This window comes from Echiichthys vipera (assembly GCF_963691815.1).
Source record: "Echiichthys vipera genome assembly, chromosome: 20".
NCBI lineage: Eukaryota > Metazoa > Chordata > Actinopteri > Perciformes > Trachinidae > Echiichthys > Echiichthys vipera.
Genome location: NC_139845.1, coordinates 5,459,442 through 5,485,991, shown reverse-complemented (window position 1 = coordinate 5,485,991; position 26,550 = coordinate 5,459,442). Strand labels below are relative to the sequence as shown.

General features: G+C 42.2%; 1 protein-coding gene across 1 annotated transcript in view; it reads left to right on the top strand.

The window, feature by feature from the left end:
• Nucleotides 1-22,796, top strand: part of syt1a (synaptotagmin Ia) — a gene marked incomplete at its 3' end in the record, with an annotated part of 98,815 nt that extends 76,019 nt beyond the window's left edge. Inside the window, exons 5-9 of the mRNA XM_083935561.1 lie at nucleotides 367-534; nucleotides 3,064-3,231; nucleotides 6,007-6,124; nucleotides 18,587-18,720; nucleotides 22,590-22,796. Of these exons, the coding sequence (XP_083791687.1) occupies nucleotides 367-534; nucleotides 3,064-3,231; nucleotides 6,007-6,124; nucleotides 18,587-18,720; nucleotides 22,590-22,796 (795 nt within the window). The remainder of the gene's footprint in view (nucleotides 1-366; nucleotides 535-3,063; nucleotides 3,232-6,006; nucleotides 6,125-18,586; nucleotides 18,721-22,589) is intronic.
• Nucleotides 22,797-26,550: the final 3,754 nt, after the last annotated feature.

The following is a 26,550-nucleotide window of genomic DNA, read 5'->3' as shown; positions in this document are numbered from 1 at the left end:
GGTCAATCAGCCTCCCGGGCCCCCCATTGTGGTTATCAATTATCCGCCTTACGTGAAGAGAAACAGTCCTCTCATTCCTGCTCTGACACATCCTGACCTTTACGGACTCTTCAGCGGCTGTCAGGCTCTGCAGACGTAACCTTATAATCTCACCGCCATATCCCGGGAAAATGACACTGAATCATCTTTAAGCCACACTTATGAGCAACCGATCACTCATGATATCAAAAGACATTTCTTTTACCAATATATGGTTCCTCTGTATGGATGTTGGTGGGATGAAGGCGCACGTTATGATCATTTGGATTTCGTGGACGGTCTGAAATGCAGTCTCTCACTTTTCTACACTTCCTGTTCCTCTTTTAGCTCATGGTGGGGATCATCCAAGCCGCAGAGCTGCCCGCTATGGACATGGGCGGCACTTCTGACCCGTACGTAAAGGTTTACCTGCTGCCGGACAAGAAGAAGAAGTTTGAGACCAAGGTCCACAGGAAGACCCTGAATCCCGTCTTCAATGAACAGTTTACTTTCAAGGTACCAACCATTTCTTTTTTTTGCGGCTGGAGATCTTTTGGTTCCGCTGACAATCTGATTTGCATGCAGCCCTGAATGCTGTGAAGGTGTGGAGACAGTAAGCAGCTGGCACATTAACAAGCTCAGCACAGAATAGCTCTCTCCCACACAGTTACACACACACACACATACTCACATAGAGGCTCGATGTGATTGGGATTAACACAGGCAGATGCACCGCGACACCCTGGCCTTGCCTCGGCCGTAATGAATGCACTGCTGCCGCTCAGCAGTGGGGAAAGTTTTGTTATTCACCTGACAGTGAAGAGCGCAGGTGTTCGGTGTGAAGCATAACGTTATTCGGTATCCATCTTGATTCAAAGTTTATAGTTGAGTGTGGTGTTTGTAATACTTTATTCCAAATCTGGGGGGAAAAACAGGACAGGTGATTATAAGCACTGTCAAGATGAGGAGATGCTTTAACAAGATAATGTCAGGGGAGTCTAATCTTTCACTGGCGCTCTTTTTTTTTGTGTTGTAACAAGTCGTTTCCATTTAATAAGTTTCGGCCCAAAATTGAAGGCAATGAAGGATCGCAAGTGCCCACCTGTCTTTTACCCGTCCCAGGTTGCAGGCATGATAACGCCGTCTGTCATGGCCGGGGCTGAGTGATTGATTCAGAAACAGTATCACCCACATCACCATCCACCCGGTCCAAAAACACCCACTCCTGACTCTGCTTGGCATTTAATTAACTTTAGAAAACATCACAAACTCCTCTGCAGAAGTTCACAACTGACAGTATGAAATTGAATGTGTGAAACCGAAAGTTTTATTTTGAGAATCAATCTTTTCGAACTGCTTCGATACAGTTCTTTATAACAATAACGCAAACCAACGCCTCTCTTGCGGAGGCAACAGAAACATGGACGTAATAGGCTTTACAAAGACAGGAATTACTGCAGGGCTGCACTGCAGGTGAAGCTTTTTATTGAATCATAAATAAATAATGGATGAAAGGTTCAAAGAGACACATTAATGAGTCCTCCATGCAACACAGTAACGGCATCTCCACATCACAGACCCTTCGAGACCGTAAGTGGTTGCTTACGACCGGAGATGTGAACCTAGCCTGCTAACGCAAAGCATAGATAAGCAAACAACAAGATGTATTTCCTCAAAGCCCCTCTAATGATAATATCATGTTTGCTGAGAAGTATTCAATCACTTCAGCTTCTTACAACATGATTATCTCACTGTCTGGGTAGTTATTGCGGTCCTCGCTTTTTATTCTCAGAGCTCGCGTTCATCATGAAAGCACGACAGCAGCGGAGGAGAATGAATCAAGAGCTAACAGGCTACGCTTAGTGATAAAGTGACCAGTTCCAAATTCGTCACAAGGAAAGATGACAACAGCGCAGCCTTTATTGACAATAAAAAATGTAAAATGGTGATTTCGAATAAGGATAAAAAACACCATTAACATGCGGAAACATCGTTCTGCATAACAGGGGTTTAAAGTCCAGGAATAGCGTGTATTAGATACTTTACAGAGAGCCGCAGGGATGACGTACTATATTTTTTCCTTTGGATCATTGCAGAAACTCGGTGGCGAACAAAAGTTTATGATACTTACACATTAGGTTCAGCAAGATAATCTTCACAAAGGAACTACACCCCCTACTAGCTCCAAACCGTTTTCGTTTGTACGGCGTGGTGACGTGTGTGATCTCATTTAGCAAGCGTCACACATACAAGCTTCAAAAATTCACAAGTGGAGTGTCTACTGACATATTTTATCTGATGGAACAAAACTCAAATATTTGGTAAATGGACTTGTACTTATATAGCGCCTTTCTAGTCTTCTGACTACTCAAGGCGCTTTCACAGTGTTTGTCACATTCACACAGACATTCACACTGATGGCAGTGGACATCTACAGACCATCTAATCTGATCACACCACATTTACACACCCATGCGCAGCACAGGGAGCAATTCGGGGTTCAGTGTCTTGCCCAAGGACACTTCGACATGTGGACCGGGGAGATGGGGATCGAACCACCAACCTCTCAAACAGAGGATGACCCACTCTGCCACCAAGCCACAGCCGCCCATTTCAATCCTAAGAGTGGTTTAAGAGTGGATTTCTGCAGCACTGTTTACGCTCCAGTGCTGCTGCTTTCCAACTGAGCAGAGCGTCTATAACTGAGGATAAATATCCTTTATTATAATAACATTAGCAGAGATAGTACAACAGTTGTGTTGACACTTAAATCCTGTGTAGGTTTACGTTTTTGTCACCCAGCTAACGGATCAGAAATCAACCAGGGTATCGATAAAGAATTGGACCAATAAACAGAATCGATTGATATCAGTAACTCACATAGCTCGTTGATTTCTACTATGGACAACATGTCTATCTCTGGACTAGCTCCAGCTGTCTCTATAAACCTCTGTCCTTGTTAAAATGGGTCGTGTGGATTGGGCGCTCCTCCTTTCATGAGACAGTTTTCCGTTTTAAACCAGTTTCTGTTGTCATCCTCCTCAGGTCCCCTACGTGGAGCTCGGTGGGAAGACGCTGATAATGACGGTGTACGACTTTGACCGCTTCTCCAAACACGACGCCATCGGCGACATCAAGGTGCCCATGAACAAGGTGGACTTCAGCCACGTGACGGAGGAGTGGCGGGATCTGCAGAGCGCTGAGAAGGAGGAGGTGAGACTTGTGAGAGCTCAGAGGAAAAATGGGAAATGAGGAGGTTTGAAATCATTTTGTCGCTGCGTCGAGGCTCAGGTGTGAACATCTGGTAGCTGCTGTTCAAATAATAGCTTTTTTTTTTATTGGTTCTCGCATAAGTGATATCACAATGATTATTTTTTGCTGTGTTCGGCAAGCCAATTGTGTGCTCCAACCGCAAATGTGACGGCGTGGCTGCAGTAATCCATCTCCCCTGGAAATGTCACTTAATCACATGTCCACACTTCCCGTTCATTAAAAGAAGTGTGACTTTCCAGGCTGCAGTTCAGGAGATTCAATTTTCATGGTAAATGTCACAGCACATGGCACATGTTGCCAGGGGAACCTCATTTTTTTGCATTACGTCGGTTTGATTTAAAGGTTAATTATAGCAGTGTTGAATGACTGGTGCCGTTGTTGGAGTTGAAGGGCGTCACTGTACTTCTTAGTGTTTGGTCGCACGGCTGCACCTGACAATTGTACGCGGGCGTGAGGCACTGGAGCGATGCTTGGCAGCGTTTTTTAAGCAGCTGTAGAGGCAGACCATGAAAATAACTACTTTTCAAGTATTGAAATGTTTTGTTATTACATTTATTAATTGGATCTTCTCATCAAAACAGGGTTCTGAACAGTAAAAGTGTGATATTTACTTGTTTAGTAAACAAAAACAGATAAAACAAATCATTATCCATATTCCCCCTTTGTTCAGTGTTGTGGATGTTCCATTTTTAAGACATATTTTTACAATACACTTTAGATTTTGCTTGTTTTTAACTGTATATTTGAAGTATTTTAGTCATTGGACGTCTGGATCTTTCTCTTATCAGCGAGAAAAGCTGATCAAAAGTTAGATGTAGCTTGACACGCAGCCCCTCGGCCGATGAGCAGAAGATCAACGGAGAAACGCTGATTTTAAATGTGAAACTCATTTGTTCAGCGTCGTTACTGGTTTAATAACCTGGCCTGTTTGTTTTTGGAGAGGAGGCGAACTCTGTGCGTAATTCACCTCCTGGTAAAAACCTCCTGAAAGTCTGGATCTGGATTTTTTAGACAAACAAGCTGAGCAAACGTTAGCGTCAGCGCAGCTCGCAGCCCCTCCGGGACATCCTGTCTCTGCAGAAGAAACAGGTTTTATTCATCGTGTCTGTTTGTTTTGGAGAGGAGGAGACCTCTGCCTCCTCCCTAGTGGTAGATTGGGCTTTGAAATGGTCACAAGATGATTAATGGGGTATAGGAAAGAAGAAAATATACATATGTATATTTCTTTATTAGAGAGTCAAGTGACTAAAGATGCCGAGAAATGAGGGGAAACACAGATGAGGACTAACGCACATCTCTGCTACAGGGAAATTGTTTATTTTTCAGACAGTTTCTCACTTGTTCTTGTGAAATACTGGATACTCTCGCCTCTTTATGCCTCTTGAAAAATTCAAATACAACATTGTGAGGAGAAAAAACACTCTGGGCTGTGTTCTTCACAACCCTGTAGATATGTGCAACTTGTGACTCGGGGGAACACAAGTTCGTTTTAAAAGATAACCAACCCAAAAAAGTTGGGAAAATAAAGCTCCAAATGGATAAAAAGAGAAACTCTGTGAAGATTTAATACTCTACCGACACACAGGTCACACAATCCTTTTTACTTTTAAGGTCAGATATGAAGTAGCAGGTTCCAAAAAATGCCCTTTAAGTTGAAAAGGCAGCAGTTGCCCTTTTACAGTTCATATGAAATATTAAAGAGTCTGGTCACTGCTCTTGACAGGCATAATTAACCGTCGCTCTTCCTCTCAGGGGCCTCCAGGCAGAGGTGCAGGTCTCGGGGGGGGGGGGGGGGGGTCACAGGGGAGATGTCGCCCTCAATGTTAAGATAATGTGCGTTCTTATGGTTTGAAAGAGCAACGGTTGCAATCTGGCAGAAAGAGGAAGCGATGTTGATACAGCTACCACAAGACCGAGAATAATAACCAATTCTAGTCAGAGATTACAAGAATGAAGTCATAACAGAATAAACATATTTTTTATTCTAAATTGTCACCATGAATAAAACAATTTCCACCATAAATTGGTGCATAAGAATTTGCACATATGCAGGAAAGGGTCCTTAATGCTCAAAATGTCCTGGACTGGAACTTAATGAAAGACTCCTGAAGATGAAACAAATGATCATCTTCAGGTCTAATTTGCGTCTGATTTATCGTCTCCTCGCTGAAAATGGCTGTACGTTACGCGGGTGTGACCCCAGAGAGCCGTTCCCGTTAGAGTCTGTGATGATGAGGCTGTGTTTGCACTAGAAACTACTTTGCATAAAAATGTGTGCACTTAGAGTATTTACATAAACAGGTTTCTGTCACTCATGTAGAAGTTATGCATATATACACACGCATATGTTCAGACTGCATTGTTATTACTGTCAACAACTCTATAACCTAGTGTCAGTGTACTGCACTTTAACCTTTGAGACCGTCACTTTTCACGCAGACAGCTTTCATCATTAGACGTCGTCCTGTCTGTTTGTGCAGAGCAGCACCAGCTAAACATCAACAGGTCGAACATGTGAGGAAAAGGCGAACTAGAGCTTCAGATTTGGTCGACTGAACAATAAACTAATGTGCTTTAGAGGGGAATTCACAAGTGCGTTTTGTCCTTTCATCTAACCTCTCAGTGAGCATCTGCTGCGGGCATGTGATGCAGTCAATGTGGATTTATTAGTCGCTGTTGAATGTAACCTCTGCGATGTCTCTGCCTGTCTGACAGCAAGAGAAGCTGGGTGATATCTGCTTCTCTCTGCGATACGTTCCAACCGCGGGAAAGTTGACCGTGGTCGTCCTCGAGGCCAAAAACTTGAAGAAAATGGACGTGGGAGGCTTGTCAGGTGAGAACAAGTACTGTTTGTGTGTGTGTGTGTGTGTGTGTGTGTATGTGTGTGTGTGTGTGTGTGTGTGTGTGTGTGTGTGTGTGTGTGTGTGTGTGTGTGTGTGTGTGTGTGTGTGCGTGTGTGTGTGTGTGTGTGTGTGCGTGTGCCCACTGACTTACCCCCTGACAGACCCTTTGTCTGTAATTATACATGCACTGCAGCACACACTTTGCTGCTTCAGCCCTCCTAGGTTGTTGTTTTTAACAACCACCCAAACACATCACTGGTCACGATTACATTTTTTCAAAGAAGAAGAAAAGACTTTGGCCGAGTTTCCACTCCAAAGAAATCTCAAAAGTGGATCTTTTTTGCTCATTTTCTGGTTCATACTTGTATTTTGGGTTTCTACTTTTTTCTTTTAGATGCTTGAATGTTTAGAAAACACATAATTTTCCTCATCCTGTCTGTTTGCGTATACCTGCATTCACCCTCTTTCGGAAACACTCCATTTAAGCGCCTGTCTCTTTAAGACCTCCTCCCGAAAAAGCCCACTCTCCTCTGATTGGTCAGCGTTTCCAGGTCTTCTGCATCTGTGTTCTCGGGGTCTCTGAACCATCACTGTAGCCGGCGTGAAAACTCCCCAATAAAGGCTTCTAAACCAAAAACCACAGACTTAAACGGGTTCCAGGGTAGAAATGATTAGCAGCCAGGATTACAGGTTAGCATGTAGCTCCATGTAGCAGTGTATGTAATGTAAAGACTTCGGTAACGTGCCTGGAGCAGATGAACATAAAGAAATCCATCAAGGGTTAACCAGCTCGTACTCACGCCACCGTTTTATCTCGGCTCTTTGCGTTTAAGGCACCAGACGTTCAAATGTGAACCCATCCGCAGTTATCTTAGACGCTCAGAGAAAGTGCTCTAGGATTAAGAGCGTTATTATACAGGTTACACGCACACACAGGCCCGAAATACACGCACATGCACAAACAGGACCTATATACATGCAATTAATGGAGAGATGTCAGAGCGAGGGGGCTGCCAATGGATCGGATCGGTGCCTTGCTCAACCTCACCTCGACATGAACTGGCACCTCTCAAGCCATGGAGATGATTCATGGTCCACACAGGGAATCAAACTGGCTAACTTCGCGGACTAACAGACTTTAACCCAAGAGACAGCGGTTTGTGTCCTGTTCATGTCCCATTTTACCTAACCTGAACTGAGTGGCTGAACCTAACCACGTAGTTTTGTTTTAATTCACAACGTCAACAACGGGTTCCCCGACTGTAGCAGAGCGTCATGTGTTGGATGTCCAGCGCATTGACAAATGACGCTAAAAGGTCATTAGGTTGTGATGAGGACGGGTTGGTTTGACCTCGAGCCTTGAGAGTAGATAAAAACGGGGAAAGTCCTGAAAGGAAAAGGACAAGAAGTGTTCAGGGCAGGTTTTACTTCTACCTGCATTTACCTCATTATTTGAAGCTTCGGCAGTGTATAATATGACATTCTGACATTGTAACATCATATATAAGACAGAAAATCCAGAAAAGAATATGAGAATATGTGTATAGAAACTGCATTGTTCAGACCTCATGGTGCGTAAAAGAAACAAGTGCAAACAACTAACGATGATATGTTGAGGAAAGAATGAAGCGTGCTGCTGCTGCAACGTAGCTCCAACAGTACAATCATGTAGCATTAAGATCAATAGATGACATTTATCACAATACAGTCACGTCTGAATATGGGCTCTGATGTCATGGTAACAGAAGGTGCCACTCGTGACGGCAGGAGAGGGGTGGAAATCCTCTCGCAGGATGCAAACGCTCACGACTGGAGCGCACACAAACAACATTGAGACAGTCAGTTTCCATCAGTCACAGAGGGGCTGATGTTTCATAAAGGGACAGAAAAAAAAAGCGTCCCAGGGCGATCCCGAATTCCCAGCTGGAGTCTTATTCTCTGATTTCAGTGTCGCACTGTGAAGCACAAATGGAGGAGTGTGATTCTGTAAAGCTGTATTTCCTCTTGGGAGGCAAGTCAGCAATGTGGATGAATGGGTATAGCAGAGCTTTACATTCAAACAGACCTTCGAACCAGTGTTGGGAAGGTTTTCTTAAAAAAATGTGATAAAAAATTTACTTGTAATAGAAAGGAACTATTTAATCATGTCATCAAAGCAGCGTATTCTCATCAGCAGGTTCGTAGGTAAAAGTTACGCGGAACAATTTGTGTGATATCTTACTAAATATGACTTTTCTATTCAACAATGTGAAATTGCGGCCATTACGTGACGGTTAAGGCACTAAAACGACTTAAGATGGGTGAGAAGTTCAGCATCCGTGAGGAACTCGGAGTAGAGCCGCTGCTCCTTTGCGTTGAAAGGAGCCAGTTGAGGTGGTTCAGGATCATCTAGTAAGGATGAACCCTGGGCGCCTCCCTAGGGAGGTGTTCCAGGCACGTCCAGCTGGGAGGAGGCCTCGGGGAAGACCCAGGACCAGGTGGAGAGATTAGATCTCCACACTGGCCTGGGAACGCCTCAGGATCCCCCAGTTAGAGCTGGTTAATGTGGCCCGGGAAAGGGAAGTTTGGGGTCCCCTGCTAAAGCTGCTGCCCCCGCGACCCGACCCTGGATAAGAGGCTGAAGATGAGATGAGACGACTTAAGATTAGCAAAAAGGTCGTGGTTTGGCTTAGTTCTCCTCTGGACACAAATGCAGGTCCTCCGGGTCAAATTCCCGTTTTGACCAATGACTTTACTGCCCTGCGTTGTCCAAGAATATACCTGTTTTGATAACTGATTAGGGGATTTTTTTTTTTTTAAAGGAAAAAACATCCAAATTCTCTGATTTCAGCTTCTTAAATGTGAATATTTTCTTGGTTTCTTTCCTCCTCTATGACGGTATATTGTAAATCTTTGAATTGTGGTTGAAACAAGATGTTTGTGGACGTCAACCTTGGGCTTTTCAACGATGATCAACATTTTTTCACCATTTTCGGACATTTTATGCACCAAAAACATGAATTTATAATGTAAATGAATTGAAATTTACATATTTACATATTTTTTTTGTTCAGTAAATGTGTTTATTTTGTAATTTAATTATGACATTACATGTAACTACTAACTCACAACGACAATACATTTCCACACAAGTCATCCACAGTGCTGTTCGCTACAAGACCGCTGAAAGTTAGATTTTGTATTTCCTCCAGAAGCCTCTAGAGATTCTTGTTTTCACATTCTCCTTTCTCTTGTATCACTTTAGATTTATTTTATTTAGGGTTTGACCTTTTTGCAATTTTATGTACTAAATAACTCAGTGTGATTTCCTAATGGCACCCATTTTTCCTCAGTAAATATGTTTATTTTGTAATTTAATTATGAAACATGTACATGTACATGTAACTACTAACTCACACACACAAAACAGTTAAACATAAGTCATACACAGAGCTGTTTGTCCTGCTACAAGACCGCTGAAAGTTAGATTTTGTATTTCCTCCAGAAGCCTCTAGAGATTCTTGTTTTCACATTCTCCTTTCTCTTTGTCTTATATCACTTTACATTTATTTTATTTAGGGTTTGACTTTTTTGCAATTTTATGTAATAAATAACTTTTTTGCACCCATTTTGTACGACATACAATTAACTTTTAGACTGTTGTTATTACACAGTATGCAGACACCTTAACTAAGATTCACCACTCAAATCCAGCATTATGACAATGTGGTTCAGGTGAAATATTGATCTGGTAACACTGTAATTATCCTAATAAGCATTTCTATTGATCACATGTGATAAAACGTTTCATATTAGACACCCTCACACTCAAAAACACACAGTAAGCTGCTCCTGTTCCCTCCCCACTGCCTCTCCTTTGACTTTCTTTAGTGGTTTCATTTTAAATTCCCAGGTGTGCACTTCCCCTCCCGCCTTGAATCTTTCTGCCGCAATTACCATACACCTGGGTCCACTTGCTTTCTGCCTGACAGCCCGGTCTCTCCATATAAGCCTAAGCGTCCTGCAGTACAGTAACACGGCCCACATTAAAAGCTCACAGCTCCCTTTCATCTACCAGAGACCAGAGCAAGCGGCCATTTGGCAGAGAGAGGAAAAAAAAAAACTCTGCTGCCATTTTATGCTCCTGGCTTTAGCTCTCACCTGTGCCCATTTGCATTGTGAGATTGTCAACCACGCAGTATGAAAAAGGTGTTAATGTGTTCACTTTGAAGGCCAGATTTCTCTCTCAGCCAGACAGTTTGACACCACATACTGAATGTCACATTTAATTGGAGCATGTTTCATCAATGTGCTCCGGTCTGTGGCTGCATTATTAGGATACAGCAAAAGCACAGTGCATGTTTTCTCATTACTCCCAACCGGTGTATGTGAAGTGAAGTGAAGTTTGTGTTTGGATTTGTGCTGCTCCGGGAATGGACTGGAAAGTGTAGCAGATGGATGAAATAATGGGAAAGACTGTAATAACAGTAATTAGCCTCCATCCAAAGGGCGTCTCAGCCAGAGTTTAAGGAGGAGGACAAGTAATTGATGGCCTGGGATCAGCCTTCTCCTCTATTGTCATCCTGTTTACCATGCGTAATTATGGCTCACTGAGGAAGATGTGGGTATTACCATTAACCAATGTATAATCAGAAATAATTCTTTTGATTGGCTCCTCGTGAAACGTCCCTTTCAAATCTGCCCCCGCGCTGCGTCTTTCACAAAAAAAAACACTTTTGAAATGGTTATTTTTGAAAACTTTTGGTCCCACACAGGATGGGAAGTGCGGCGATGAAGCGAGCAGCGTACTCTTTTAGCTGTCGTCTCAAAATAATCCCAGTCACAAAGCAGACAAGTTGATTTCCCTCTCTCTCTCTCTCTCTCTCCGCTGTAGCCGACACCACAGCGACGTCTCGTCACAATTACACATCCATTATGTTGTTGACAATCACATTTTAGAGTCTCGGATCTCCAGTGGGCGGTGCATTTTACAGTTTTGCAAAATAGACTAAAGAGTAGAGAGTGGATTATAAAAGCAGCTCAACCTCCCACAGATGATGAACACAAGCTGCATTGTGTTATTTTGTGCTACGTTTCCGTAACAATTTGACTTATTGTTCAGTCGTACGTTACATTACCAATGCATCGTCTTGCACTTAAGTCCTCAGATAAATGATACAATTCTCAGTACTTTATTTAGCAAGTGTTAAAATGTCAGCGGTTTCCCTGAAAGTTCATTCGTTCATTCATCTTCAACCGCTGCTGGGTCTGGGTCGCGGGGGGGCTGGAGCCGATCCCAGCTGACATCGGGCGTGAGGCGGGGTACACCCGGGACAGGACGCCAGTCTATCACAGGGCACATAGAGACGAACAGAGACAGACAACCATTCATACCTAAGTGCAATTTTTTAGAGTCATCAATGAACCGAACACCTGCACGTCTTTGGACTGTGGGAGGAAACCGGAGAACCCGGAGAAAACCCACGCAGACACGGGGAGAACATGCAAACTCCACACAGAAAGGCCCAGGCCGGGATACGAACCTGGAAACTTCTCGCTGTGAGGCGACAGTGCTAACCACTACTTTCCCTCCGAAATAGCTAATTAATTACTAAAATATATATTACTTAATACATTTCCTACACTTGGTTTACACTGGACCGTATTGTCTGTTTAATATGGTGCGTTGGACATTATTTCAAACTACTGTATCCCCGGCATCAAAGGTGAGTCTGACTCAAAATTGTGACATGTGCAGTACAAAGTGTCTGGAAGCAACTCAGAATGAGGACATGCAGGTTTAGAGATATAGATAATGGCAGAAAAAGGGCTTTGTCCCACCCTCTTTGTAGATCTCAAGACTTCCCAGAGGGCTGTGTGGTGGCATATAACCAGGTAATGGCCCACAGCGGGGGAGGTTATCAAAGCACACAGTCTCTGCGGTAATGAAGCACTGCCCTGACCTGGAGCTCAGTTCACCATCAAGCCTCTCGACTGGAGGGTTAGTTTGTTTCTGTTCCTCTAGTGTGGAAGTTTTTCCTCGTAGTCAGTAAAGCAACGGGCCCGAGGGACCATTAAGATGATCAACGGGCTCTGAGAGAAGGGAAGCGATTTCAGAGTGATTAGGGAATCAAAAGTTATTTCATCGATGTCAGAGAATGAGTTACAGGAAGGTTTCTGTGCTTTGAGATCATTAAAATTCTCATTGTACAAACAACAAGATGTTGTGGAGGCGGTTCATGTTGGTCTGCTTCTACTGTAGACGCTTGTGTTTGTGTGACATGTGTGCGATTCACCGCTGAGTTGGGTGTGTTAAACTAAACCGACAGTTACCCCTGGATTCACCCACCATGGTAAATCCAAAATGATGGGAGGAAAGCTAAGATGACAGCCAGGCTATATTTAACCCTGCTCGTATTTGGTGTTCATTTGGCACGACCCTGCCAGCGCCGGCAGCGGCCACACTTGATGAACATGGAAAAGATTTTCTGAACATATTTTGAACATTTGTGAGCCACAGCTGGCAATTATTCACAGCCTCACAAGCTATAAGTAACCACTCTAAAATGAGACAGCTTTAGTATCTCTGCTGAACTCTGCAGCGCATTAGGCTCCAGAGCTTGTCACTTATCCAGAAACCTGCTTCCAGCCTCCTGGGGGAAATGTATGGACCACTCGTAGTGCATCGCCTCATAAAACCATGGCCCAGATCCAGGAGTTTAGATGAGTAACCCTTTAGGATAGCGAAGGTCGAGCCTCTGCGCGGTACACATATGTTAAGGAAGCGCTGTTGCATCAGGAGCGCCGCCATTCATGCATGAAATGGGACAGATTACATCCGTCTGGGATAAGACGGTAAAATGTGCCGGATATGAGCTACGGCGAGCCTTCTAAAACTCCGCAATGCCAAACTCTCATCTGCCCGTCCAGAAAGATAAGAGGCAGTGATGTGGCGCCACGGGTGTTTTCTTTTTTCCATCCTGAGAAAGGGCTATCTTGCATAATCCCATTCAGCTGCTGTATTGTGTTTATTCAAGCACAGTTACCATAAGAAGATGCGTGACATTCAGACACTGTCATAGCAGTATTTTAGCAAAATAGTATACTTGCAATAGCTCATGACAGGCGTGCTATGTTGTGATAGCATCATAGCTAAGGGGGGTTGTTGGGCCAGAAACTAAAACATCTTTCAAGTATGACAATAGAGATGATAGAGAGGCGAAGTCACTCCCCTTCCAGTGGACCATCATATATGATGTATGATACTGTATCATTCACTTAACTCCAAAAACGTCTACATACATACCAATGGTCTTTAGGTTACACAGAAGACATATTGGGTTCTGAATCATCCTCAGCTAACATCGTTTCCTCGACGACAGATAATACCTGTGTACTATTAGTATTATAGCTGCATCTGTCTGCCCCCGTGGCGGCACACACCTGTGCTCTTAATTATGCATAACTTTAAGCCTTAATATTATTTAAACATGTTTATTTCTGCTGTAAAGTGGGGCTTTTTAACATGGAGGTCTATGTGGATTTACTCGCTTTTGGAGCCAACCTCAAGTGGCTATTCGAGGAACTGCAGTCTTGGCACTTCTGTGTTGGCTTCACTCTGAAGGTTGAGGCTTGGTTTTAGCTCAGGAAGCTGACATTAGCTAGCTAGCTGCAGCTAATGTAGCTGTCATTTCACTCTAGAATATAGCCAATCGTTTGCAGACAGCTTTTGTCTACATCTGTCTGAAGTTACCTATTTTCCACAAAATTTGTAAGAATTCAAAGTGGTCTGCTGCCGTTATTGTGAACTGAAATAAAAAATATATTCAAAAAGCTCAAACATCCCAGATCCCTCTTTGCCATTTCTCAGCTTTTCATGCTTGACTTTCTTTAGACGTCTGTCAACTTGGAGCCTAAAAGATTAGTTTGAAATAAGCAGAAACATGAACAGGTGTTTCTGTGAGCGATGAAAGCTTCCCACGGCTGATCAGTCAGACAAGGAAAGGCGGGTTAATGGGACACAATCCCAAACTTAACGCTGCATTTTGCGAATGTTGCATTTGAGACACTGATTTAAAAGTCGGTGTATAAAATGTCCATAATGCTGTTTGAAACATACTAGTTGATGCTGGAATATTATCTATTTATGGTTGGATGTAACACGCACACAACCCTCACCTGTTTTTCTCATCGCAGCACTCCAGCTCTTCTCAGCAGGAGAGTAATAATGGACACCCGCTCCATTAAGAGCCTGTTACCTCTTCACTCATGTCAGCTATTTATTCCCCCTCTGTTTGTGTGGTTTTCTCTCTATATTCATGTCAGCTGCCCTGCACTAAAATCAGGTCCTTATCCTCCCTAAATTGGATAAAAGATTAAAGGAGCTAAGCTTGTTCAGTATTTGCTTTTCCTAGAAATCCCACATGTTCCCGCTAAAAAAACAGAGATATTGTCCAGGGCAGCTCGCACATCAAGAACCATTACAAAGACTTTGTGCATATGGGATCCAGAGATAAATCCAGATTATCAGAGCGAGCGTTGTTTCAACAAGTAATTATGAGCCCCGATTCAAAGTCTTACTCCTTATTCATTCAGATGCACAGCTCAGAGGTTCACTAGTTAGGCGGGATATTGTTAGCCTCGGGCGAGGGACTACCTCATTAACATCTCTGAAATGATTATGGTTATTTGTTTTTGTCTTTCTAGGGCAGCGTGTTGTCTCAGATGATAAATGACACAAAGTGTTTTCATTCATTTTCCCCCTATAGCTTGTATAGTAGTCATGATCGTGGGCCCAGATCAAAGATCATTAAGCGCCATTATGCGGTCTCAGCATGTGGAACCGAAAGTTTTCACAATGCGGCATTTTTTACACTGAAAACCACCGCCTGTGTTTGATGTGTGAATTTAATCAATTTGTTATAATTTATTTATGCTGAGAGATGTCTGTGTCTGATGTGTTGAAGAGTTCCTTCACATTTATGCTGTAATAAGGGCGCGCTCACACTATCCTCCCGGACCGAGACCCGGACTTTAGGGTACTTGTCCCCCCTCCCTCTCCCCCCCCGCGCCCCAGCCCCGTTTGTACTCACACTACCTGGGCCTCGGCCAATGCTTCTTGCTGTCCATACGCCTTCAAGCCGTAACACGTCACACGCATTGATCGCGTGTGTGTGGCTTTGTTTACAAATCTTTCCGTAGACCTCGGAGTTTTTGTGTGTCTTGTCGACTGTTTTTGAATATTTTCATCCGACCAAATCTGCAGTAAACACTCCACCTCCGCACCACACCAACGTGAACCTTTCCCCACCATTGCTGTTGTTGTTAAATGTCCGCGCATGGTCCGTCCTTCTATTTACATGTCCGAACAGGCGGACATAACGCTACTGCCGTAGGGCTCGTGCGCGTGCGCGTGCACGTGCGCACGCTCGTGCTCGTACATGTGCAAACGGCTCCGCTAAAGCCCACCTCTTTCAAGCGGGCCGTGGCGGCCCAGCTGGCCCCAGTTGAGCGCGGAGCGGGTGCGCTCACACTACTAAAAGGTACTAGACTTTAGCTGAAAAACCGGTTTTGGCCGCGGCCAAAAGGATAGTGTGATCACGCTGTAAGTTTTGATGAGCACAAAGTATAGAAAACTACCAGTCAATAGTCTGGGTGAGGCGCCAAGTGGAAGCCACCACGGTTGACTTTAAGAGGTAATAACTACTGAGACTATTTCTACATGTGTTTACATGTACGCAGAAAATCATGCAACTCAGAGAAATCATGTTACACAGGAAGTGGGAAGTCTTTGTTTTGCATATGTCCATGTTTAAAAACACACCCATTATGGTAAATGGAATGTACTTATATAGTGCCTTTCTAGTCTTCAGACTACTCAAGGCGCTTTCACAGTGTTTGTCACATTCACCCGTTCACACAGACATTCACACTGATGGCAGTGGACATCTACAGACCATCTAATCTAACCATTCACACCACACTTACACACCCATGGGGGGCAATTCGGGGTTCAGTGTCTTGCCCAAGGACAACTTTGACATGTGGACCGGGGAAGGTGGGGATCAAACCGCCAATCTCTCACATGGAGGACAACCCACCCTTCCACTGAGCCACAGTCACCCCATTATAAACTTGATTACCTGTAAACATGGCAAATAAATTAGGGATTCTTCTTTCCCAATGATTGGGTTAGAGAAACCTGTTTCCTCGTTTTCATGAGAAATTATGAGGGATAGTTGTCGAGAGTAATGATTATTATGAGGTCCACTACTCTTCTGTACATATATTGTATTTAATGAGGAAAATGTTGAATGAACAGGAAGATCTTCGACTACAGAAAGGATTGATTTCTCCTTGAATCCTTTTTGAATGCCTCTGAAAATTACAGATGAACTTCTGACCATATATTGGACTGATTATGGCCTCTTTGTGCACATTTAACAGTCTAACCCAGTCCCTTTAATGGCCAATTAAAGCCCAACGAACATAATATTTCTTTCAGAATTTGAAACGGTGATTGCTGCCCGCCCTTGTCAGTTTCCAGAGACCAAACAAAGACGCTAAACTCTCCTGTACAACAATTTAGTTTTAATGACACTTTGGAGAAGGTAAACAAATCAGGACGAGTAGCGTCACATCATAAACGAGAGCGATGGGCAGTTTGCTGTTTTCCGACACACACACTCCACCTGATTGCCGGAGAGTGGATGAGGACGGATGAAGCGGACCACTTGGGTGCCACTTGAGAAGGCATTCGGACAGATGAAAGTGAGGCTTTTGTGTTGGGAAGGTTAACTGATGTAAAACACACAGGACTCATGCCTTGCTTTATTTATAACCACTTCCCATTGCTTGTTTTGGAGGTATTAACAATGCAATGTTGGTACTGTAGGTTTAAAGGTGCTTAAATCATTTTACCAATGGTTAAAATGTTGCTTGTAGTGTCGATCTCACACAAATGATTGCAGTTCCCCCTTAACTCTACTGAGGATCTTTCAGCTATGATAAATACAACGTATGGTACAGGACAGCCCTGCTCTATCTGACTCTACTCGCTTTTTCTTTCTTTAACAAAAGTTGTGGATGGTACCTTGTACTTTTTTTGGTACCACCCCAGACAAGCTGTAGCCTCACAAGACCATCCTGATCTTGCGAGCTCCATTGTATTTTACTCGCAGATCAGTCTGATAACTTGCGGCAGAGAAAATTTGGAGAAGGTTGCCCAAGTCACCGAACCAAACAGTGTTGGTTTTAAGGGCGGGTCCAAGTGTGACGCAACGAGGAGCGACTGCTCAGTGTAAACAACGTTGGCTTCCGCGAATTAGATGAACGCAGCTATCGAGGGAGCCGCTCACTAACACTTTTTTCTCTTGTATCCTTCTGTTGGAATATGAACTGGGCACCTGAAATTGTGCCTTTTATCCGTATATACACGTTACACAAATGGCAAATATCCTTTACCGACATGTTGTTTACTTTGCCTCTACGCTCTGTTAATACGTCATGCTTGATTTGGCCTGTCTATCACCAACACAGGTGGTGATAGACAGATGATTTATCCAATCAGCAACCACTATTGCTGCCTCTTCCCAAAAGATCTCCAACAGAGAGTTCCCAGATGGATATGCTGAGCAAATGCAAATTATGCGAATCAATCCATCATGGGGGAGTCAGGTTAGTCGAGCTGAGCCTATACCAAAACACTGCACACGTCTGATTGGTCAGAGAAAAACGGCGCCCATTACAGATTTCGTTTTTTCATTTCTACCCACTGCGACGTACAGCTGGTGAAGTGCAGATATCGTTGCCATTAAAAGGAGCCGCCAGTGAGTGTCGTGTTGAAGATCATGGATGGATCACTGAATGGGCGCGCCTACCAGGCACAGGCCCAGGGGCCCATAAAGTCAGGGGGCCACAAGAGAAACAAAATGACGACAAAGAAATGTATAATGTCTAAAAATAGATGCAAAATGACAAAACATAACATTACAAAGACATACAAAACAACTCAAAATGGACGTAAAAGGATCCCAAAAGGAACAAAATGACCACACAGATAAAATAAGTGCACAATGAACATGAAGAGACCCAGTATTATAACAAAATGACTAAAAGTAGACTCTTTGAATTTGGGTATCTTGTTCGTATGCAGACAAAGTGGTGAGCCTTTTACATGTCTGCTGAGCATCCCGCCTACACACTGAGGGGAAACTACATTGAGAAAAGCACCTGCTATCAAAGGAAATTGATGTAAGTGGCAATTAGGTATTAGTTAGCAACTAGCAGAGCCCTCAGGAGAGCATTAACCAAGCTGAAAGAGTTACTAATGGACTTGGACGTGCATCAGGTGGACAGAACTGACAGGTTCATCATATCAGAGTCATAATATGTGAGTGTTGTGGTTGCAGCTTGTCTCAAAACGTTTGTCTAAAAAGGGAAAAGTAAAAAAAATGACTCCTTTTTCTCCGCAGATCCATATGTAAAGATCCACCTGATGCAAAACGGCAAGAGGCTGAAGAAGAAGAAGACGACAATCAAGAAAAACACCCTCAACCCTTACTACAACGAGTCCTTTAGCTTTGAAGTCCCGTTTGAACAAATCCAGGTACAGTCTCATCCATTAACAGATAAAACTAAATCCCTTCTCATAGCTCTGAAAGTTCTCAGATGTGCTTTACTGCAGGGAGAAATTGTACAGCAAGAACCAGCAAACATTTGGTTGCATAAACACAATTGAAATGTGGAAGCGCATTAACCAAATAATCAGTTTGGAGGCGTTTTATCATAACAGTATAATCAAAGGCACTTCAGTTTAAATCAGCCTTGGTTTCACTCTTTGACAAGCCAATTGCCGGGTGGATGTGATTCTCTGCATTCATTATTGCCCGCAGCATCAGTGCTATTTCTTGCATGTCTTACAGTGATTACCATGCACATAGCGATCTAAATGCATCAACAACTGCGACCTGGACAAAGAAGAAGTCACGCATGATTTGTTATTACAGAACATTATAAAAATAGAAATGATAAATGACGTTCAAACTGCGCCAGAAAGGAGTAGCAATGAACAACATCTTTTCTCGAGGCAAGACAGTAATTGATTTAGTCTGTCACAGCTCACAAATCACTGGTTTGGGTTCCCATGAGCCTCAGATTCAATTCAAACTGCGTTGATCCCAATGAACCCCATCCAAATAAAGTCCTTATTTAGTGCTGCTGATGCTAGTGTGTTGACTTAATTTTCATTTCTTTTCTCATCATTACGAGCCAGGTAGATCATTAAATAACAATAAGTGTCACCGGTGAATCATAAACATAGTTAAAGGATAAAGAAAAACATACTTCAAGGATCTTTTTTGACTGTGACCAATCAGTCAAAAACCAAATCTCTAAAGAGTTTGTAATAAATGTTTAATTAATAGACTGTTTAAACTGAAAGACTTCAATTCTAGCTACTCTTCAAACCAATCGTTCGAGAAATGAATCCTGCTGGACCTCGTATATCTGTTTATTTATTATATATTTATTCGTCCTGTCTCTTAATGCTTCAGTCTTCATCCAGAGCAGGTACTCTACCTTATTGTGCTGACATTTTAACATCTGCGAGTACTCCAACGCACGGCAGCAGGCGGTCTTGTGATAGCAGTGCTCTGGCAGTCTCTGCTGGGCGTTTTCAGAAGTGCACCTGGCATTTTTAGCTCGTGGACACACGGCATCATGAAAATAACAGCGGCGATTGTCAAGAGCATATTGCCCAAACAACCGGCCTGAAGACGTCAGCCATAGTTTAAACTTAAATAAAGACACTTGAGAGCTGTGGTGATTACTGATTACAGACTTACTCCCCCAATATTACCTCTGCTTTGACACTGTAGGGGAAACAAATACACTTTAATTTGATTGATTTCTCAGGCAGATTTATACAGACTACTTTTAGAGAGCTGCAAATTAACCACTTTCTTCTGCATAGGCGAATTTGTGTTAAAGCTGACCTTGGGAATGTTTGTGTAATTAATCTAAAGATTTTAATTGTCTCAGAGCTTGTGTGGGAGTTACCAACAGTCATCTTAATTGGTCTATTTCACTACAGAGACGGTCTGTTGTTGACAGAGGCAGTTCAACATCCTCTTTAGTACACATACAATTAGCTTTGCTGCACTCTGTGACACCGTTTGGATTCGTTTTAATCTAAATCTTTCTTACAAACTCACTCGGCAAATATAGGCTGTGAAACTTTTCTTTGTCTCTCTGAGTCGTTCATTCGTCACTTTCCTCTGAAACTTGAAATATGTTTATTTATACAGAACAGTGCTTAAATAATGCATAAAATATATTAAACTAAAAAGCATTACGTGAGACAGTATCGAACATAGACGCAAACTTAAAAGTTGAATTCAAAAGTAATTCATTTAATTTAATTAAATAAAGTAAAATAAATAGGTCAGGACATAATCACAAAGTCGTTTAATGGTTAAAACCTAAATTTAACATTCAGATGAACATAAAATAACATAATCCTGACCCATGGTCTTTTTACAGGAAGTCAGGGAAATAATCATACCAACTGTTTTAGTTTCCATCAGAAACAATAAAAGGTATATTTTAAACAAATTGTTCAACATTTTGGGAAATTGCTTTTTTCCTCCTTGGGATTGATATCTCATGTAATGTCCATTAAATACACAAGTTGAGACTTGGTCAGCTTAGCTTAGTTTAGCTTAGCTTAGTTTAGTTTAGCGTAGTTTAGCATAAAGAATAGAGGCAGGAGGAAACGGCTAGCCTGGCTCTGACCAAAGTTGGAAAACAATGCATTCCAATATGTCTAAAGCTCATAATTTATTATTTCTATTACTCTATTTTTTTATTTTATTTGTGAGGTTGTCCTCATTCCCTGTCTGCACACGTACCTACAAAATGTAATGCACTAATTCATATGTAATCCATATGTATATATATATTTGTAGCGAGGAAGGAAATCAGGTAAAAGAAAGCTCCTGAATGTTGAGCTGTTGACGATGTGATGATAAACAAAAGAGCCTGTTGATTCCCAATCAAAGAAAGCAGTGATTCAATTAGCAATTAGAAGGTGAACTGTCCCTTTAAAAACCAACTAACCCCAACCGGTCATCTGGGAACCCTATCCAGTATTTCATTAAATGGCGTGTTAGGCACGCTCTTTCACAACAGTGACTCTGAGCTCACGCAGGTGGCAGCGTCCCCCGTCTCAGTGTGCCAGTGGATCGAAACTTAATCAGGGCTCTTTGTGGGCTAATTCATATTCCCTGCCAGAGATTGATGCCCAGGTCACTCCTCTCTGCAGTGTCCCTCTGAATAAACACATGCCTAGGAGGCTGACTCTCAGACCTGTGAGTAATCAAACATTCTGCTGCGTCTGGCTCTGGAAATAACCAAGCCCTGGCCTCGAGTGTCAGTTACTGTAAATCAACGTTAATGCCTGCAGGAGCACCTCATTCTCTGTTTTACTGTACGACTTTAAGTAATAACCGGGAGATACATTATTCTGCTCTACAGTTACTGATGACTCCGTGCAAAACAATACATCTATACAGAAATACATCTGTCTTGATGCTTTTCACATTTACATTTGGTTTGGAATAAATAGAAAAGTTGGCTCTGTCTGGTTATCATCAAATAAAACATTACCAAACACTGATTGACAGGTGACTTCCGGGAAATGCAGTGCTGAAACACAGTGACTGACCACTAAATAAAATAAATTGCACAGATTGTCATTTAAATTGTGTTTAAGGGATATCGTTTCTACCATCAGATCCTGATAGTTGCGTATGGGAACTCAAGATGTCATGCTGGAAAATGTCACTCTCTTTACTTTCTGCTCTGATGCAGAACAAATCATGACTGCCCGCACAAATCAAATAAGAATAATAATAAACCTTATTTATAGAGCATTTTCTAAACAATATTACTAAGTGCTTTACATTAAAGAAGAGATTTAAGAGACAGCTTCATTAATGAGATAAAGTAAAGAATGAAGAAAACACAAGCTTTCAAACAGGCGGTTAATAAAGACAACAAAAAAATCAGAAAATTATACAATAACATTGTATCACTATAATGATATTATTAAAAAACAGAATCATGGAAGTCTTGCTTGACATTAAGTGATGCAGACAATCATGGAAACAAAACAAGGCACCTCATCTTCAGGTGAAATCTAAATAAATTTAAACCATCAAGGCATTAAACCCACCAACGTGTATCGAATCTAGGTCTTCATCAGGATCTGACTATAATAAAATATGACCAGTCGACCAGAGGGTCCATTTTGTCTACTACACAATCTTCCTGAGCAGAAACTGCCTTCACAAAGTGGTTCTTTTATTGTTCAAATAAAGCAAACATGTCTGGTTTAGAGACGAGCATTAACCGCCCATACGCTGATGACATCTCGATTTATGTTTACGCTCTCTCCCCGCTCTTCCCTTTCTACAGAAAATGCAAGTTGTTATAACTGTTCTGGACTATGACAAGATCGGCAAGAATGATGCCATCGGCAAGGTCTTTGTGGGCCTCAACAGCTCGGGGACGGAGCTGCGCCACTGGTCCGACATGCTGGCCAACCCCAGGAGACCCATCGCCCAGTGGCACGTGCTGAAGCCCGAGGAAGAGGTGGACGCTCAGCTCTCCACCAAGAAATAGGCAGGGCCCTTTCAGCGCCTGCCTTGTAGTACTCTTTAGCCAGTATGTGTAAATACCTCAGTGATATATGGGTCCATCCATGTAAACCCCCCCTCTTTATCAACTGCCCCAGCTTTGCCGCTCCTAATATCACAAACAATCCCGATGCGTCATCCCACCCTCTGCTTTTTTTTCTATCAGGTCCCCTACTTTCTCTCACTTAATCTTTTTTTTGTTGTTCGTCTCTTATTAATCACATTTTATGTTCCCCATTAACGTGAACCGCCCCGACCAAATGCCCCCTTCTTTTAAGCAATATGATCTGTATAGATAGCGCATGACTGAAAGAAATTTATTGTACCACGAGTTGTACATATGAGTATGCAGACAAAAATGATTTCTAGTTTATGTGTTTGTATGTTGTTACCCGTTTCCTAATCTGTGTATATCTTGATGTTTTTAATAAGATGTTCTATTTTAAATTATGTAAATGCAGATATAGAGGAAAGCCAATATTATATATCCCAGGATTTAAAAATTCTACCTTATTACCTTACTGCATTCCAGATTTTAAAAAAAAAGAAGAAATCCAACCTGCAAGACACTAGTGGAAATATATTCACATTGTTAAAGGACGATGTCGGGCTTTAAGTTCAGCAGAGGATCATCACGGGAAAGACAAATGAATATATACACAAAAACTCCAAAATTCAAGGCCATTAACTACTATGGTTCTGAGGGAAAGAATATGCTGCTGGAAATTATACAAGCACATGATTTCTTACGACTTTTTGTACTTATTTCTCAATCAGAGGACCTATATGTTTAGCTTGATGCACACTGTTACCAGAAACAATAGTCAATGCAGTTAGCATTTATTTTCTCCATATTTTACAGTTTAAGTGAAATAGGTCCTCGTTTTTAAAGGCCAGCGTTCACTTAAACTGGCTTGTTTTTTTCCTTTCTGGAAATATTGCCTCCGCAAAAAAACGATTTATTTCTCAACCCCTTAAAAAAAAACAAGACCCCATGTGGAAAAAAAGCACCAAGCTGTAGCCATTGTGTCCTTAAGCTCGTTTAACAATATTTTGTTAACTGTTTACTTTGAACAGCCTTGTCCGTTGTTGGAAGTATATCGCATTTAGGCCGGGGTCCGACCTTTTGAGAGGGAGTTTAAAAAACAAGGTCGTGACTCTGGTTTTAAGAGGACTATTTTTTAGAGCAATTCAACGTCTTGACTATTTTTCGTAAACTGCATGATTTTTTTTACAATCTTTACTAAAAAAGCTGGGACGTTGGGGGGGAGATCTACTGACACCGGGGGGGCTGTCTCTTCTGATACGATCCCCTTGCCTTCAATCAGAGGAGAGAAGAACGAGAAAAATCAATGTTTAAAAATGTCGGCGTCAATGTATACGGATACATTGAAGGAGGCGGAGCAAGTTTCTAAACACTGCCATTTTCAGAGGTGACTTATGTAAAGACCCTCTCTTCACGCACACTCCCACTTGCTAGTGGTTGTAGCTTTTGGTTTATTGGGAACAATGTCTTTGGCTGCAATGGTGCCCTGAATCGCAGTCTTTGCTTTGCGTTGCCTTCTCACAGTGACAATAGAGCTAGCCATGTTTTACTGCCAGTTTTAACTTTTATGTGGCTGCTGTTTTTGCACTGGATGTCTTTGAACTAGCTTCTTGACTTCTTTGGAGACAATTGTTGGGCTTTATTTCAGGACATCTGCAGGGCGGAGCTAGAAATCCGATCGGCTTAACTAAAAAAGAAAGATAGCACTGATGACAAATCATGTTTCAGCCAACAGCAAGTTACGTCAGTTTTGTTTTCCTGTTGGCACCGGACTACACCAAGAGAATGCGAAATAACCGTGAAGTTAATGGTCTGCGTAGGGTCGTAGTCCATCATGTCCTTTACTACGGGTCCAATTAGCAAAGGGATAAGTTTAAGTCCATGAAAACCATGAAGTCTCATATCTTGGAGGAACCTCTTGCATATACTCGATGCTAGCTTCAGGAGGACTTTCTAAATGTTTTCAATGTTATTGTGTAGTTGATAGCACTATTATGAAAAAGCTACTTGTCATTCCATAGGAGTCTCTGAGGACTGCTTTGTGTATCACTGTGACTGCCGTGTGTGCTTAGAGATGTAGACTTATCAGTAGGTAGCGAAAAACCAGTTTGTTCTGTAGTGATGTCGTAGCGTTTAATGCCATTTTCCCTTCTACACGCAGAGAACGAGCGAGAGAGAGAGCGCGCGTAAGAAAAACGCGGCACAAGAAAAAGGGTGGGAAAGACGTTTTTTTTTATCCGAAGCGCGAGCGGGTCACTTCACACAGCATTTTGTTGAGCACTGTGCAATACTTGTATGTTCATCCCATAGTGTTTACGTGGGTGACGTCGCCCGAGAAAAAAAAAACAACAACAAGATTCTAACCTTTCGAGGATGATTCCCGTCCAGAGGGATGTTTCACCTTTACAGTGAAATGGTCAGGACACAGCACACACCTAGATTCAGCGTACAGGTCGGAGCTCGACACCTGTTGACCTCTCGTTTTAGGGGTTCCCTCCCTTTTACGCAGGTTCGCTTTTTCTCTTCTTGCACACAGTTCCAGCATCAGACGTTTCAGGGAGTATTAGTTCAAATACCAAACGAGTTTCTACATTTCAATAGATCCCCTTCAAAATGCCGTGTATATATTTACATAGTCGTGTCAGAAATGTATATCTAAAATAAATATAGTGACATGAATATAATGATTCAGCCAGAACTATAATTTGATCCATCCATCCATCGTCCGTTTGCGATATCTCATCGTCATTATTTCGTTATTTATTCGTTAACTGTTGATTCAAAATAACCTCTTTTATATTTGAGATGAAAACTCTGAATGTACAGTACGGACTGTGTTGGTGTAGATTACTTTAACCGTGAGATTAGATGTACTTTGCACTTTTTGTTGTAAAAAAAAAAAAAATGTATCTGTTTATATTTTTTCAACTATTAGAAGTTTATGTCATAATCCTTTTGGGGGTAAAGTCTCCCCTGTCTTTTAACATTCCAGAAAACAATCATTGAAGATGCGTTAATACAGCTGCCCTCTTCTACCAAGGGATTATTTTTATTTGACACGTTTGAGCCTACATGTGTAGATCCATGAATTCCAGTACAGCTTCAGATTTCAATGAAAATGGATTAAAGTACAAGGTAGAGAAAAAAAATGGCCTGAACAATTTGATATTCATGCAAAAGTAAAGGATGTACTGACAAAATGATGCGATCAAAGCTGAAAAAATCTGAATTATGTGGGAAACAAACATGTATAAAAGGGAATTCAGTAACAGGCCGCGCTGCAGAACCCAAGGTGTGTGTGTGGAGAAAACCCCCACAAAGCCATTACCTGCTGCGGCGCTCCTCTTACTGCAATTACCCACCAAAGTATGCATGCATAATCAAACCCTAAATTCTCCTCTTGTTAAGACAAAACCTTACCAAGCTCTGTGTGACAAGGAACTCGAGATTCTCTCCGATGGCATTGGCAAAAAAACAGCCACACTGACCTTTCAACTACGAAGCTGTGTAAAGTATTAGAATCTGATGCTGTAGAAAGATCCTAGTTGCCTTCGTGTATATCAACTGCCTGCTTGAGTATTTTGTGTGTGGAAAATTTTCTCTGTAATCTCGTAGAAACTGTTTGGGGTGTTTTTTCCTGCCATATCGCTCGCGGCGACGGCGACGGCGACGGCCAGCCGCCGACAGTTATATT